At 31.1% G+C, this 16729-nt stretch overlaps 1 protein-coding gene and 1 long non-coding RNA gene across 3 annotated transcripts in view; one reads left to right on the top strand and one right to left on the bottom strand.

Moving 5' to 3' along the window:
* LOC139906904 (uncharacterized) overlaps positions 1-16729 on the bottom strand; it is a 50981-nt gene that overhangs the window by 19911 nt on the left and 14341 nt on the right. Inside the window, exons 2-3 of one of the 2 annotated variants that reach the window (XR_011783081.1) lie at positions 1795-1885; positions 1711-1741 (exon numbers count right to left, since the gene is read on the bottom strand). This is a non-coding gene — a long non-coding RNA (uncharacterized lncRNA). Of the gene's footprint in view, positions 1-1710; positions 1742-1794; positions 1886-16729 lie in introns of those variants that run through there. The other variant, XR_011783080.1, reaches the window with a different exon arrangement.
* Positions 12216-16381, top strand: LOC121128324 (pecanex-like protein 4). Its single transcript, XM_040723910.2, has 3 exons — positions 12216-14449; positions 14534-15008; positions 15170-16381. Exons 1-3 carry the CDS (start codon positions 12296-12298, stop codon positions 16048-16050), a joined length of 3510 nt encoding a protein of 1169 aa, XP_040579844.1. The 5' UTR covers positions 12216-12295; the 3' UTR covers positions 16051-16381.

Genomic DNA, 16729 nt, shown 5'->3' with positions numbered 1-16729 from the left:
AGATACATTGTTCCATTACGAAGTTCTTGTTAATTTTAGTTAATGAATATATAACCACAGTAAAATATCAATATCCAAAGTCCAGAACAGGACTAATAATAAGTAACTCCCTGATAATGTTTTACAAATAAACACATATACTCAGAATTGAAATATTGGATCAAAAACTCGATGAAATTTTGAATTCTGAGGTCTTAAAGATGAAGAAATTAGAATTCTGAGAAATTTTTGATTAGTAGTATATCGTAAACCAAATCAATGAACATATATTATTGAAAAGCTATCAAATAGTTTTAAAAAAAATTACATATTATTATCTCTAAATTTTTGCAATACAATAAAAAGTCAACCTTAGTTATTTTAGGATAATGGTATTGGCCCTTTAAAAGTTTGGCCATCTGAAAATATTTTATTTTTAATAAAAGAGCAAAGTAGTATCATGGATTTTAATCGGATCAGGGTTAGCCCTAATCAAATACGTCAAATATACAGGACGAAATATCGTGCAAAAGTAAGTTTGTGTTGTTACACAAAAAGGACACAAATCGGATTATTGATGTCGATTAACAGTGCCCGACTACTTAGTTATCTTGGAAAAAAGGGTTCTCCCATAGATTTACAAAATAACTAAGCAGTCTCGAAAGCTAAATTGGGGTTTCTCATACTTTTAAGACTGCAAATATTGTTCAAAAGTGAATGGGAAAAAAAATATGAACATTGGATTGAAATAAATTCAGCCCCTATAACCCATTGATCAACACAATATGGTAGAAAAAATAATTCAAAGGCTGCTAAATACACCATAGAAATATTACAGACCTGAAGTCATTTGTGAACAAAAGATGGGGAGAAATTACACTTGTCAACAAAATGTCAACTTTTTTTTTTCTTGAATTGAAATAAAAAGTTCCTGATTACAAAAATGTGTTGATTAGTAATATTAATAAGAAAATTGAATTTATTTATCACCATAAAATTATACGTTTGTGTACGTTTGGCTTTTTCAATGATGATTTAATTATTTCCTGAGGGACTTTCATGATGCGTAGAGTCCGTTTTTTCTATTTTTAATTAATTTATTTTTTTGTTTGTGATCATTTTTCTAATAAAGGTTCAAATAGTGCTTCGAGCCAACTGTTGAATCACTCTCATACTAAATTAATTAATGAACACTTAATATTTTTAGTTTGTGGCAAATAATTAATCCTTACATCTTTAAAAATTGAAGTAACATGAATGGGAATCATCACAACATAGTTTTGACATGAATCATAGTCTAATATATTTATTGTTTCTCTTTGGGAAAATGTCCTAGAGCAACTATGGATTTTTTAAATTATTTTCTCCTTATCGATGTTCTGAACATTGATTGGTTGAATTCTAGGTCCTGTTTAGCCGTAAACACTTATCAAGAAATGTAAAATAATATAATAGCTGCTAAAAATTGGTTGATTAACAATTGATTTCAGTTTGAGTTTTTTCAGTTATTTTTTTCATAGGACTATCGGATAAAATAAAGGTATAGTTTAAAAAAATTTAAAAATGAAATTTGACTTTCAAGAAAATGTCTTTAAAATTTTTCTCTTCTAAACGAAATAAAAAGATTACAAACTTAATATAAAATTAGTGACTCTTAAAAAATATATACAACCCCAGTTGTATACATTTGTATGTATATATATATGTTGTTTTTAAAAAGTTAATTACGTACTGCTCACTCACTTCAACAATATTTGCAAGCCTATTAATGAGTAAAAAAATGATTGAGTGTTTGTGAGCGTAGTTATTACTTACCATTTATCATATTTTTTATGATTGCATCTCAGTGTTGCTTTTATACGAGTTATGATGAAGAGGGAAGGTGTATTCATTTCAAAAACAACAACTACAAATGAAAAAAAAGTAGCATGATTATTAACAAAACAAGAAACACCGTACACTGAACAATTAATAAAATAAACAAATGCAACCCCCTATAAGGCCTAATATACTATCTCTAACATACTCCCCACGATGACAATCTACTTATTTCATCACAAAAAGGTATAAATAATGCGAGTTTATTAGAAAGACCATGTAGAGTTCTTCCATCTGATGTTCCCCCTTCAGCGCTTCTTATCAAAACCATTCGATCCTAATATTTTTCTTCTTAATAGAAACAATATGCCAATAATGAAATACCTTCTCATCTGCAATAAGCACGATGTTTCCAACAGACGGATTTCTTGATTTAATTTTCCATTTAAATCTCTTTTGCTTATTTAATAAATATCCCCTCTTCCGTCGATCCTTAACTCTCTGAAGAACGGCACCCAATTTTCTCCATCTCGTATGGGGTGCATACGACATCTCAACCAATTTTTAGATCCATAACTTTAAACCCAATCATGATAATCGAGGGCGTAATAACAATCTCTTGAACTTCTGTTGATAAAAGAGTTAGGGGTCTACTGTTCATAGCAGCCTCAATCTGTACAAGTGACGTCGTCGTTTCCTCATAATTCAGACATACCAGTCTAAAATGACGATTCAAAAGAGTTTCTATAAATGTTATTAGGGTTTCCTAAGCTCCTCCTTGATTTGGAGCTCTAGGAAGTATAAACTTACACCAAAACCATTGTCTCTGTACCACACAAATATATATTCTTTATTTTTTAATATAAACTTGTAATTAGCTCTAGATGCAACAACGAAGTTTTTCCCATGCTCTGACCATATAGTATGTTGACTCCCTCGTCTACAAGTAAATTGCCTCAATACCTAGAGCAGAAGTAACAAATAGTGACATCATATCAGCCCAATGAGAATATCTATTTGATCAGTGGCTAGGTTTAGATTAATGAGATGAGGGTATTTCAATAACAATTGTAGTCATCGCGAGTACATAGTCAGATATCTTATTAACTTCATAAGCATTCATACCTATTAGTGATCCATCCAATGGGAGGATGGGACAATCTCATGCACATAAAAGTTTTATTTTACTCTACATATTAGCTACTCCACGAATTATAATCGATGTCTTCAATCCAGTTAAACCTAATGATTGGACGAGTCGAGTAGTTATCAAGCTAATTTGAGACCCAGAATCCAATAAAATACGAACGGGCGCGTTCCTTCTTTTAAAAACGATTTCAGTGCGTGTTGTCATCAATAAAGTTGATCTTTTAGTAAACATGTGTCCCACGTTGATTTCCCTTTTTTTAGATACTTAATTATCTTTATGAAAGAGGGAATTATGCCTTCTATTCAAGCCATGCAAAATAGTTTTTATGTATGTATTTCTACGGAGAGTGTTTATTATTTTTGTCGTCGTGGAAAAAAATTAATTTAACAGTGTCTTAGTAAGATTTAAGTTTACTTTATTGATAATAAAGTATGAGAGAAACAAAGTAAGCAAGTATTCTCTTGACTCGTAAAGAATTACAGTGATACAACCAAATAAACCGCTGATGAGAGTGATGAGGAAGTGTGTATGTGAGGAAGGGCAATGAAGAAAGGAAAAAACTTTAAATGAAGACACACCAGTGATGGATTGGAAATAATGAAGAGGCATATTCTAATACAATAAAAAGAGGTATTCAATATAGTCGTACCATTTGTACGGATCCTATCTGGGGGGAAATTTGTTTGGATAGAAAAGATTCTGAAAATAAAAGCTTCAAAGGATTCTATCGGAACAGAACACCGAATCAAAAAAAAAAAAATATGTAAAATAACTTTGGAGAGCCCAAAAGAGGAATCTCAGAGAAGAGAACGATATAATCAATCACCCACACCTTGAAGAGGAACCTGCTCCCAAGGGATAGTTGAATTTAATAAGTTTAAAAGCTATATCAACTAAGAACATTTTATCCCTAAATGTGAATTCTATAGCCAGTTATGAGAGAAGAAGAAAAGTATTGAAACATTTAGAATCCTACGTTGACGCTGACATAGTGACACTAGACTCAAGTAAAATACTAACTTGTCTTCTAATAACAACAAATAATACGCAATTTACTCCTACGCTACCTCGAGAGAAAAACATCCATCAGCGGGTGTATTATTATTAATTAGAATAGGTATTGAATACAATATTGTAAAACAGGATTCCGATCAAATACTTTTAGAAATCATTACTTTTTTCGTGGTTGAGGAGACTGTTTGGCAGGAGCACCTTTTGGAACATGCTAATCAAACATAACCGGGTGGAAAAAATCGGAAGTGAAATTGATTTAATAAGAGGCGAAGGTCTTGATGAAATTATTGGAACGGCGAAGACCATAAATCCGTTGCTAGTTCAATGATGATTTAATGTTAATATTGAATTTGTTTTTAGTATGGCCTTTTTTTGTGAAGTTTGATACTGTATTGTTTTGTGGTTTTATTTTTCGTTTCAATTTTTTTTAGGATGACCTACTTTGCAAGTAAAATAGATTGTATATAAAGTTGTACGTACGTACAAAAAAAACCGTCTTGCCATTTTATTGGATCTTCTGCAAGTAGCTGTGAAAGGAAGGAAATCAATAAAAATCATTCTCTGTATTGATTAATGACATAGAAGGGCATATATTTTCATACTAACTGAATTATTTTGGGTTTTTTTTCGAATTAATTTTACAAATAAATTCAAAGACACATATACTTTTTTTCTTCATTGAAATCAAGAGAAAAGTTAAGAAAATGAATACTACGTATTTAATCATGTATTTATACATATTGATAAGGCTTAAATATTTCTTATTTTTTTCTTTTGGAAAAAAAAAAAATCGATCCCTTAAAGCTCCAATAAATCATTTATCTTTACAATTATATTGATTAAAGGTTGCAAAATACAACAGCGTGAGATTTACAAGATCAATATATCAATGCAACTGGTAACATTCTTGGTTGATAAACAATGCACAAGATTATCAATCTATTCACACTGATAACCTTCCATTTAAAGGCAGCACTACCTCCTTAGAATAGAGGGACTTCTTCTCCAGGGGATAAATTATACCATCAATTTATTCTATATGATCTAGTTCCTCGTTAGAAAAGCCGGGTTACCATATCTATCTCGCATGTAATCGTATACGTATATATATATATATATATATTAGACTGTACCGAAATGACAAACAGTTGGGAATTTGTATCGCCCAATATTTTTTATTTTGCATTTGTTCCCTCTGAACAAGAAAATAACCATCAAATGTCCGAAAAATTGTTCCTTCATGGACGCGTTTTGATTTGAAAATCTGTAAAATGTCGAAAAAAAGGAAATTTTGATGTTGTTTCTTTAAAATTATCGATTTGAATCAAGTTACAGGATTTTAATTTTGTTAAGTGTTATAGATAATACATATGTTTTTAAATAATAATTTAACAACTTTTCTCTTACTTGCATCATTATGAGTATTTTAGTTCCAAACATACTGCTAATAAATCATTATCGTCTTTTGGTACCGCTTATTACACGCATTTATTTTGATTGTTTTTCTTCATTTTTACAACTCAAATCTCGTTTTTTGATGCCAATTGTCGAATATGTTAGTATCAAATATACTTTCAGTCTTCATTTATGCCAAATAAACCACCCTAATGTACCAATTTATAAATTTAGAACACGAAAACTCTCTTATGTAACTCTTAATACTGCCTTTAATGACCTACATATATATGATTGATGTCAGTTTTTCAATCACTATTATTGATTGTTTATTAACATAAATAATAAGTTTTCAATAATATTACAATCAACTTTAAAACCTTTGTAATATAAATGAAGGATTAACCGGTAAATATTTTAAAAAAGTAAGCATGTAAGATGGAATGAGACAAAGAAAAACAAAGAACATTTTAGTTTGTAGAAGAATTGGAACATGACGTCTACAAAGTACTACACATCTACTATTGTTAAATACCGTGGCCCTTCTTCTGAATTATCAAAATCAGATTAGCCAAATCTTCGGGACATATAGAAATGCTGTCAGCTACTTTGAAAAGTTATGCAGGACCTTTAAATAAGTTAGGATACTGGATCCATGATGGCTGACGTTCTTCCACTTGTACTTGCTACATGGAAACAATCCAATATTATCATGATCCCTATCCGAACAACTGACTCTTAAATCATTGACAGAGCAAAATAAAAATGTTACATTCTTAAAAAAATCATGGACAAAACAGGTAAAATTTCATAAAAGGTTGCATGTTATACTATCTTTATTATCAAGCTGTACGCAAGAAGATAAAAAATTTGGAATATCAAAAATAAAAGATTGAAGTGATTTGGGAGATATCAGTGTACGCCCATACTGTTCACCTAAACTCAATTGGGATGCTACATCAATTATATCCAGGATTGGAACAATGCCACTGAGCCTTTTATTGCGGTAGTCATTCTTCTAAGTCAACTAATTAGTTTTGTCTCTTCACCGCTTTGACTTCCTAAAATACAATGCCATACACAAAGTTGTGAACGTGCAATAAAAGAAGGAACTAACGCTTCAGCCCAAGTTCATGGACCAGAGAGATATATCAGAGCAAAAATAAAATTGTGTTTAATTTTCCCAACTAATGAAACAAAAACTAAAACAATTAAATGTTATAATTCATTCATAGTGAATAATGAAAAATGTGAAACTTTTAGGAAATAAAAATATAAAGATGCTTAAATAAAACAAATCAACCCTAGAAATTGAGGGAAGATAAATAAAATGTCATATTTAAAAAAGTTTAATAGACGGTTTTCGTAGTCCAAAGATTATAAATTGGTACAATAGGGTATTTTATTTGTCATAAATGAAGACTGAAAGTATATTTGATAATAATACACTTGATATCAAAAAACAAATTGGAGTTGTAAAAATGAAGAAAAACATCAAAATAAATGCACGTAATACGCAGTACCAAAAGACGATAATAGTGTGCAATCCATATGATTAGCTTTTAAGAGATATAATTATAAGAATACTTTACTTCATTAACTACTTGTACTAAAGAGTTGGGTAGCAAAACCTGAATTCTTCATTTTCTCATTGATTATTTTTGATATTCTGGTTCACCCAATTTTTTTCCATAAAAAAAGTACAATAGATATTTCGTCATCTTGTCATCATGAGTGAGCAAAAAGCCAAAAGACAGTGTATCTCAGATCACAGCAAATGGGTCGGTCATCAGTGAAAATCTTCCTGGATAAGATTATTTTCACAGCTGATCAATTGTACAATTGGCAGAAAGACTGATGGGCTTGGGAAAGTATAAGTAGAGGTCCAAGAGGTGTACACCACAAAACATCCGGCGCAAAAAATTGTCCTTGGCATCGTGGTCTCTGATGGCAAGAAGATGATTCTATTCTTCTTCAAGGCCGTAGAGAAAATAGGCCAGGTGGCTTACTACAATGTACTCCAGAACTGAGGACAGCGCCCCTTTCACACGTCCACCAAGTGACAAAAGTTCTGTGCCGATAACATGGCTGGATTCAGTTCCAAAAAGATGTGCTACCCTTCCTTGCCAGGTATGAACCAGCTGAACTTAACTGTGTGCGGCACTTTCGAGAGGGAACCGAACATAACATAACACCCAAATATGGACTGACTGAAGGCGGTCATAGTGTATGTGTAGGAGAACTTGTATGATGAGTGTGTCATCACTCCCACTAAGCGTTCCAACAGCGTGTAAAGCTGTGATTAATGCTGAAGGTGACCATATTGAGTGAACAAGTTTGTAAAGGCCTTGTTTACAGGGGTTGTATAAAAAAAATCGTTATTATTAAAGTATTTCTAAAGCAACCTCTTGAGGCCTAATTTTGCGGCCAATTTTTAGTCAACTGTATCAACTCTTATTTTAAATAAATAGTATGGGGAGAGCCGGGTGGGTTCGAACACATGCGCATTCTTCATATCATAAAACGTACATTTCTCAAACAAATTTCAAAAAATTAATTTACAACTATTTTTTTTAAATATCAATATTTCAATAATTTGACTATATGAACATAAAATGTATTATTATATACCATTTTACAAAGAAAAAAATTAAGAAAAATCCCCCAAATAAAACTTTAGTTATTTTTCACAAGATATATATATATATTTTCCCTTTGCAATTAAAAACATACACGAAATAGGGGTTGGTAAACATTAAATAAACCTTTGAATACTTAAAATTTTAAATTTTGTTTTTCTAAATTGGATTGTTTATTATTGGTTCTTATTTTTTGTATATTTTCGGCTTGAAGAATATCATTTTCTGGCCTATCTGTAGCCAGCATACAGAGCTCTGGGTTTCTTCCTAGATTACTTTTCTTTCTAGAATGAGCCTATGGAATTGGTCGGATTTCTTAGGATGATATTTCGAGTGAATTATCTGAATCTCTGTCCTTTCTTTTATTATTGTGTTCAGGATTGTTAACACGTGGTGGAGGCCTGTCACTTACATTTGTTCCGATGAAGACAATTCCTTGAAACATGTCAGAACTCAATGGATATACATATTTCTGTTGTTTTAAATCCATTTTTAATATCAGAAGATGAACATGCCGCAGTCCAAGTTGTAGATGCCAACTTAGAAAGATCATAAATTGAAATCGTCTTTCCTGGATTTGTAACCATCCAACATTGAAGTTCTTGACCAAAATAAGACTTGAAAGGCACAAAAACAGAAATATTCAAGGGCTGCAATTTATTTGAAGTGTGAGGAGGAATAGTAAGGATAACAACTGCATTATCTTTGTATGTTGAATTGAATTATAATTTAAATGAGATTCGTGGTTATCCATGATATGTAAAACCTTATTGTTTTTAGATTTATAAGAACATTAGATGAAGTGTTTAATAACTAATAAAAAGTCTTCAGATGTCATCCAAACGGATTTGTGTACGAGTCTCAATGACTCGTTTGTCGCACCGGACATCATTTTTGTTATATCAAATCTTATTCTTAGAAAAACAAAAATACAGAAGGTAAACAAGTCGCACTTGCACTTACAATACCAACCATAGTAACTAGTCCGCCCTTTTCTCCAGACACAACTTGTCCAAATTGATGGTATCCTTTTGTTGTAATGAGTTTTGGCATTTTTGGAATAGATGTGATTCTAGTTTCATCAACATAATAGATTATTTATTTGACTTTCGAAAATATCACTTTCAAGAAATCAGATGTACTTGTCAAAAAATTTGTTGACAGTGCTCCTATTAAATACTAAAATACGAGGCAAACATGCCCATTCGGGTTTCTTCATTTTAAGAGTCTTGTTTTGATACGAGAATTCGCTAATTCAATCCTTTCCAGCTACATTTTTGTTGTACCAAGATTTCGGGTGAACAATTTGATTTTAGTAGCATATTCATATTCTGCTAGACTACGTGTTTGAATTGGAGTCAATTCATTAAATATTAAAGATGTAGTCTTTAAATATTGGCAAAATTGGCTTTTTATTTTATCTTTGAAGACGGTTTGTCGAGTTTGAGTTCTAAGAGGAACATATTTGTTTGTGAGGTAAATAATTGCTACCAAAAAAGTTTTTGTTTTTTTATAGTTTCTATAATAAAAAAACAATTCCCAGTTATTAATTTAAAGTCGTAAAAATATATATATATTTTTTAAAAGTACCAATGTACATTCATATTTTATACATTTTTATTTGATATAAGTAAAAAGAAGAAGATGGGAAAAACAGGAGGGGGGAGAAGGCGTACAAACATAACCTTGATATCAAATATTTCACATATTCCATCTCTCACTCGCTCCTGCCGACTAAGAGTAATCCATGACTATTTGTCCTCATTCCTCATCCAGCACATTGGAACACTAGCACACATATTACTGCATAATGTAAAATGATGAAAGAAGACCAAAAATAAAATAAAAAAGGAGGTGAAGCGAGCCGGGCGTAAACAAGACCTCCTAATTATTAGTGCGGCGAATACTGCTTTTTCGAAGGGAACCCCGAATCCTCAAAGTTTTTTAGTATGTCTATCTTTCGGGACACGAGAGCCTCTAGGCATGATGGAATTCTTCTTTCATCAGCCTTCACTCCGTATATCATTCCTTACCCAATAAATTTGTTAGTAGAACATTATGCAATATTAAAGCTTTACGAATACTCATTTCTCCAGCATGATCCTCAAATGCCTTTTGAAAGTCCTCAAAGGAATACTTTTTGGAGCGTTTTCTTCTATAACCCCTTGACATTTTAATACACTTGCAGCCTAACGTAAAAAAAAAAAAACTACCTGCACATTATCATTTTCATTTGAAGAGGGTGACTCTGTACAGATGAGTTTCAACCCGAACACTTGTGTTCGAAATCACCCCACAACACTGATTTTTAAATTATAAATTAAAGCACAAAAATATGTTAAAAATACTTACAACTTATTTTCTCTATAAATAATTGTAATAAGAGTAGGAATAATTTTATAACCAATATCCCATAAATAAAATAAAAATTTTATTAGATATATCTCCTGACATCTGACTAAAAATTATAAAAAAAAGTACCATCAAACTTTCATATCCTCTAAATCTTTGCACGCCCATCCCTTAGAAAATTGATTGTATAACAAAGGAAGTACTGTCCCTTGGACAAGCTTGAAGTTGATCAAACCAATTTAAAAATGATAATTTCCGAAAAAATCGAGTGTCCGTTTTCACCTGCCGTTCGAATTCACCCTAGTCTTCCCTATAAATCCTTGAAATGTAAACTTTATGATAAAATCAAATTGGGAAAGCAAATTTTATTGCAAAAATTTAAGACATTTTCCCTTTAAAAATGTATATATTATCTGCTAAATGAATTTTATAAATTTGATATTTATAATAGGCATAAATAATTAAGAAACTGAAAATCTAGTGAATAAATGATTCAAATCATGATACCTAAATTTGAGTACCCTAACTTCAATATACATAAGTGAAGATATAGTAACAGTTTTATAACTAAAACTCTCAACACCTTCAAAAATACAGTTAAAGAAGTGGTGCAAGACTTTTTAACTACCAAGTATATAAAAATATGTTTATATGAATTCCTGCCCACATATTGATGATTTGTTGATTGAGTACAAGCTGAAAATATATTTTTGGAATTATCTTAAACACGTGACTTAAAATGAAGACAAAGAAATAGCCACGACGAATAATGATGACTCTGCTTTCATTATACTACATTTTAATATATATTTAATATAGTCTGTTTTTGACTTGAAAGTTTTTTCGTCTTTTATATACTATATAACTCCTGTGATAAAACTTTATATCTCTCTTTTACAAATTATTTTCCGTATTTTGTGATAATATCTTGTTTGTTATATATTTTAGTTACCATATTAAAGGTTTAGTTGGACAAAATGGCGTAGATGAATTTGAATTGTATTAGCTTATGATAAAATTAGCGGTAGTATCCAGCATTGCTGGAGTAATAAAGTGTTGGCTAAAAGGTAACTTTTGCTGTAATAATATAGAAGATAACTCCCCGAAAAATCCTCTCCCTTTTTTATGCGCATATTTACCCGTAACTACTCAATATTGTTATCAATTTGTATGAGTTCTCTCCTCAAGAATTAAAGAATAATAATAGAGTTTACAAAGAAAAATATATATATATGATGAGTACTTTTGTCATTAGAGCGCTCACTAATAAAAACAAACAAATTCATTTAAACATACCAGTGATAATACTTGATTCAAATCTCATCATATTTAGAAAATGCACATAAATTATTATAGACATAAGAGATCAGTACCAAAAACAAAAACAGAAACAGTGCACACGCCTACAATATTTCATTATTTCGACCACATTTATTTTTTATATCCATTTTTTTTGTGATTTATATCAGAGAGAACTAAGTACAGTGCAGCGGTGACTGGGTTTCATAAATTCATACAGATAGACGAACCATGTTTTTTTAATGTAGATTTTAAAAGTATACATATATTTTTTTTTGTACCCCATCTCCCTAATGAACTAATCGATTAGTATTTCTGTTTTCATTATTCAACCTTTGCATCAAGGAAAAAGCGAGGTCTGAAGAAATAAGGCTTATTGTTTGTATAATAAAAGTAATTGAAGAGTATATGTAGCAGTTGTTGCTATCAAGGTATATAAATAAAAATATGTATTTGCCTTTCAATCAAAGAGAAAAATAACCTTGATAACAACGATAGGCCAAGTTGTATCTACAGTACAAAACTCTACCTGCTTTCTAAACACAACTGATGAATATTTCAGTAGTTCATGGTACAGTTCCCTCTTTTACTTTGTAAAGTGTAGAGTGTAACATTTTTTTACTTATTCAGCAATACATAAACAAAAGAAATGACAGTAGACGTTCCTCTAATAAATGACTACAAAAAAAACTTTATTTTTCGTCGATTGTTTCAAACATTTTTGGGGGGTCTTTGTATTCCTCCAAAAAATGTATTCTGTGTTTCCATTTGTCTACAAATTGTAATTTACATAATTCCATCTATAATTCACATAATAACTGAACTTATTGCTGAAGGAGGCTTTCAAGAGATCATCGTGGGTGTCTCAAATGTTGTGTTTTTTGGTTTGACAGCAACATTGTTTTACGTTCTTGGTAACAGGAAATGTAACAACCAAATCAATGAAGATGGAAGACCCACTTATTTTCTGATTCCAAAAAAGCAAAAACTAAACATAATAATCCATGCTTTGATCGCTGGTCTTTATAGTTGTTGGATATATTCATTTCTTCTAAAGGACTATGTCATAAAATTGTTTCCCCATCACGCAAGTCTCATTCTTTTTTTTGCTTGGTTTAGTTCATTAAATGCCTCATTTAGTTTACTTGTAGGAAATAACCCTGAGACCTCCATTTTTAGACCTTTAGATCAATTTGAAATATCCTGTATATCAAGACCTCTGGTGGCCGTCATTATTTCACTTCCACAACGAATATTCCCTTTTTATAGTATGGATCAAATTTCTTATATTATATTTTGTTGCCTCCCATTGTTTTGGATTACCGGAATGATTCCCACTGTAGAGCCTCTCCTATTGTGGATGGGAGAGCAAATACAAATCCATGCTTTTGGTGGAACAGCAACTAGTTCATGGCCACGTTTTATAATATACTTAGTACTTTCATCATTAGAGTTTGTTATTATATATCTTAATATGAAAAATGATCCAAAATGGACATTTGTATTAGCATCCATCATAGGATTCATTTTGAGTCTTGATATTTTAGGAGTTATTATATCCCTAACACAGTGTATATCTAAAAAAATATCATCAAAAATATTTCCAGTTTCAAACTATAAAATAAAAGCTATCAAAAAATTAATAGCTTTGAAAGAATATTCAGTATTCTTTTTACTTTTAATACTAACAATTGCATTTTCTTTTATCGACATCACCTCAAATCAACAAAGAGCTGGAATTATACTTCACTATTTGGGATGGACAAATATCCTTTTGACATGTATTTTGGGTATGGTTAACTCTGTTGATGATGTTTTCATGTTCTTTGGTATATTAAGAAGCCCTTTTTATTTTTCCAAGCCTTCGTTCAGTACTATATCCATCAAAGATGATAAAGAATCAATACTTAAGATTGTAATAAGACACATTAGAAATATATTGATCAAATATTTACTTCCCATTTATCTATTGACTTATCTCAAAATCCTATTTTTTCTAAAATATGATAAAGAAACCATGGAAAACATGGTTTCAAAAATATTTAAAGCCATTGGTCTTATCAGAATATTGCGATATATTTGGCAATACACAGGATTTGCACTAAGTGAGCTAGCCATCTATCATTTATATACTTTCTTCAATCTCAAGAAGGGTATTCCAATCAAACTCAACGTTTTCACTGAGCTTCTCATCATTGGATTTTTAAGAGACAGGCTAGTTTTACTAAGTAAGAAGCTGTATTTTGTTGCAGTGTGCTCAGTTTCTTCTTTGGAGGAAAGAGCTTCAAAGCGATCATACGCTGGATGTCTATTTCAATTGAATATTCTAATATCCCCATTCTTATTATGTCTAGCAATCATTTCCTCTATTTTACAATGCCCTCTATATGCCTTTTTCTCTCTTCCAATATTTGGCATTGCATATCCTAGGAGTAGACGTTTCTGGCCAGATGCACCAACACACTCTTCCTCTGATTCTGATGCTATTTACTACGAACAAATGCATGACTCCTTTTTAACATCTCTTCATTCTAAATTAAATTGTGGAAAGCTGTATCCATATGAACCAGGTGATCATTTTTTAGCACGTTATGAAGATAAAATATTGTGGACAACTGTGCTAGAATGCGGAAACGGATATGCTTACTATAGAGTCAAAGGTACAGAATTGCAGCATACAAGCTGCCACAGTTTAGAAGCTACTCGAATTGATGACATATTCCGAATTGCCTTCGAAGAAGACAAACCAAGTTTATTCAACAGATTCGCTTTTCATTGTCTCACTCCCATTGGTTCCATAGAGGTAATTATAAAATAACATCATATGATGTATCTGAGATTCATTTCAAGTACTTTTATTCAATCAACTGATTGTTCAACTACTTAGGTAAAAACGTACTCTGATACAAAGAATGTTTTAACTGGAATAATCGAAGCAAGTGACACATTGAAGCTTGTTGCAGAGTTATATCTGAAAACTTTAATATGGTATTTACTAAAATATCTTAAAGAGACTGGAAAGTCCCATTCCAATGAATCTGCTAATAAGATACCTGGAGGAGTTTTCATTCGAAGTGAAAGTGTAGAAGCCATCAACTTGGATTCATGGCCACCATCCAATGAGTCAACTTGGGTTGAAACTCTGCGACAATCTGCCTATATAAAGACGCATAAACCCACATTTGTAGATGATGATGCTATAGACGAAGTGAGTGATTTTGAAATTGATGATTTACCTTTAACACCCTCTAAACGAAAAGGACTTTTACCACCAATATTGAATGAAGAAATTGGTTCATCTAAAAATAACCGAAACTCAGAAGAGAGTATAATACTACAATTGGAAAACATTTTCATTCCCGGTAATTTTATTTACATACATAAATGAATATAAGCCTTTAAAGTATATATAATTGCATAAAATATCTTGAAATTGAAAATAATTTTAATGTAAAGAATACACATTTTCCTTTCTTTTGAAGTTTAACTTGCCTATTTCCTTTGTTTTATTTTTACACTAAAGGTGGAATTGAAAATCAGTCAAGGGTTCCAAAGAAGGAGATAAATGGGAATTTTACGTCAATTACTCCTCCAAAAACTCCAATACAAATTAGTTTCACTCAGAGTAAAGACCTTCCTATTCCCCCAATGGACTGGCTTCATTTCCCATCCCTTTCATCCATAAGAAGAGAAGAAATATACTCCGACATAGATGAAGAATGGCTTTCATTAATTTTGTACAACTTTTTTGAGTTTCAGGAGGATCAAGTTAATTATAATTTAGATTGTTATAAACACGTACTTTGTGGCTGTTTTGGCTCTATTTATGAGAGTAACGTTGATATTACATCAAAAGGACCAAATCTCTTTGTAAATGCTTTTCATTCACGTTTCACGAATCTCATACTTCCTGACAACCTTATCTCCAAAATAATTACTCCTGCATTTAAATGTGCCATCAAACTAGCTCTAGATGAAAAAATATTTTATAACAACATAAGTGATTCGAAAGAAGATCTGATTGAAGCAATTAAGGATATTGACAATAACTGGTACTTGGGAAATGAGTCAGAGCTTAAATGGAATGACTCCATTATTAAAGAAGTTCCTCATCTCTTTAGTCTAAAGGGAGTTGAAGGAAGGAGTAAAAATACACTATATCGTTCAAGGCTGTTGAGCCTTCAAATAGCTAATGTCTATGTTGGTAAACTTAACTCAGAGCTTGTTCACGGACTTTGGGCATCTCTTAATCTGGAGTTACTCTATCTGACAAATGATGATGATGAGAGATATTCCATTCAAGCTGAGGAAAGACTTTTAAGAAATCTCACTGTACAGGTGGCCGACCCCCCATTGGGATATGCAATATTTACATCATCTCCTCTCCGAAAAAGCATTGATTAAAAATTTTAAATTATAATATTTCTTTTATGACTTTCACCGCACTCCAGTTCTAATAATATTTTTTTAGAGTTCTAATATGTAACTTTAAATATCAAATACCTATTTTTAAAATATATGTTAACTTTGTAAACATTAAGTAATAACAATTTTTTTAAATGTTTTTAATTGTTCAAAAACATACTTAAAATGTGAATTTATATTTATGTTCAATTATATTTACTTATTTTTTTATTCGTTAAAGAGGCAAATATATTAAATGTAAGAGTGATTTATTAGAATATTTAATATTTTTTTATTATTTATTGCAAATATAACCCAGCTCGAAAATAAATGTGTCAAATCAGGAAATTTTATTATATCCTAAAAGTTGTTCTACTTATGCTGTATACTTTGTTCAAAGATTTAAAATTGTTGAATATATACAGGGGTGTCCAAAAGTCTTAAACCTCTTAGATTTAGCGGTAATTACTACCTGCAATCTAATTGGTTATTATGCAATCTAAGTTCAGTCCCTCATTAAATATATTTTGAAAGTCAAGATGCATTAAGAGCAGTAGAGAGTCATCATTGTGCTGGCAAATCATCCCCTCAAATTTATCAGATTTTGATACCTTCAATCAGTCTCAGTTCCGTTAAATATAACGTTAAAAAGATTGGAGAGACTAGAAATGTTGATTAT

Source organism: Lepeophtheirus salmonis, chromosome 13 (genome assembly GCF_016086655.4).
Source record: "Lepeophtheirus salmonis chromosome 13, UVic_Lsal_1.4, whole genome shotgun sequence".
In the NCBI taxonomy this organism is placed as follows: domain Eukaryota; kingdom Metazoa; phylum Arthropoda; class Copepoda; order Siphonostomatoida; family Caligidae; genus Lepeophtheirus; species Lepeophtheirus salmonis.
Note: the sequence above shows the minus strand (reverse complement) of the source record. Positions and strands in the feature narration are given on the sequence as shown.

Excerpts from the sequence above, each read along its gene's own strand:
- LOC121128324 (XM_040723910.2), top strand. The coding sequence starts at position 12,296 with ATGACAGTAGACGTTCCTCTAATAAATGACTACAAAAAAAACTTTATT. Across the intron at positions 14,450-14,533 it reads CTCCCATTGGTTCCATAGAG|GTAAAAACGTACTCTGATAC; the intron begins GTAATTATAAAA and ends TCAACTACTTAG. Across the intron at positions 15,009-15,169 it reads GGAAAACATTTTCATTCCCG|GTGGAATTGAAAATCAGTCA; the intron begins GTAATTTTATTT and ends TTTACACTAAAG.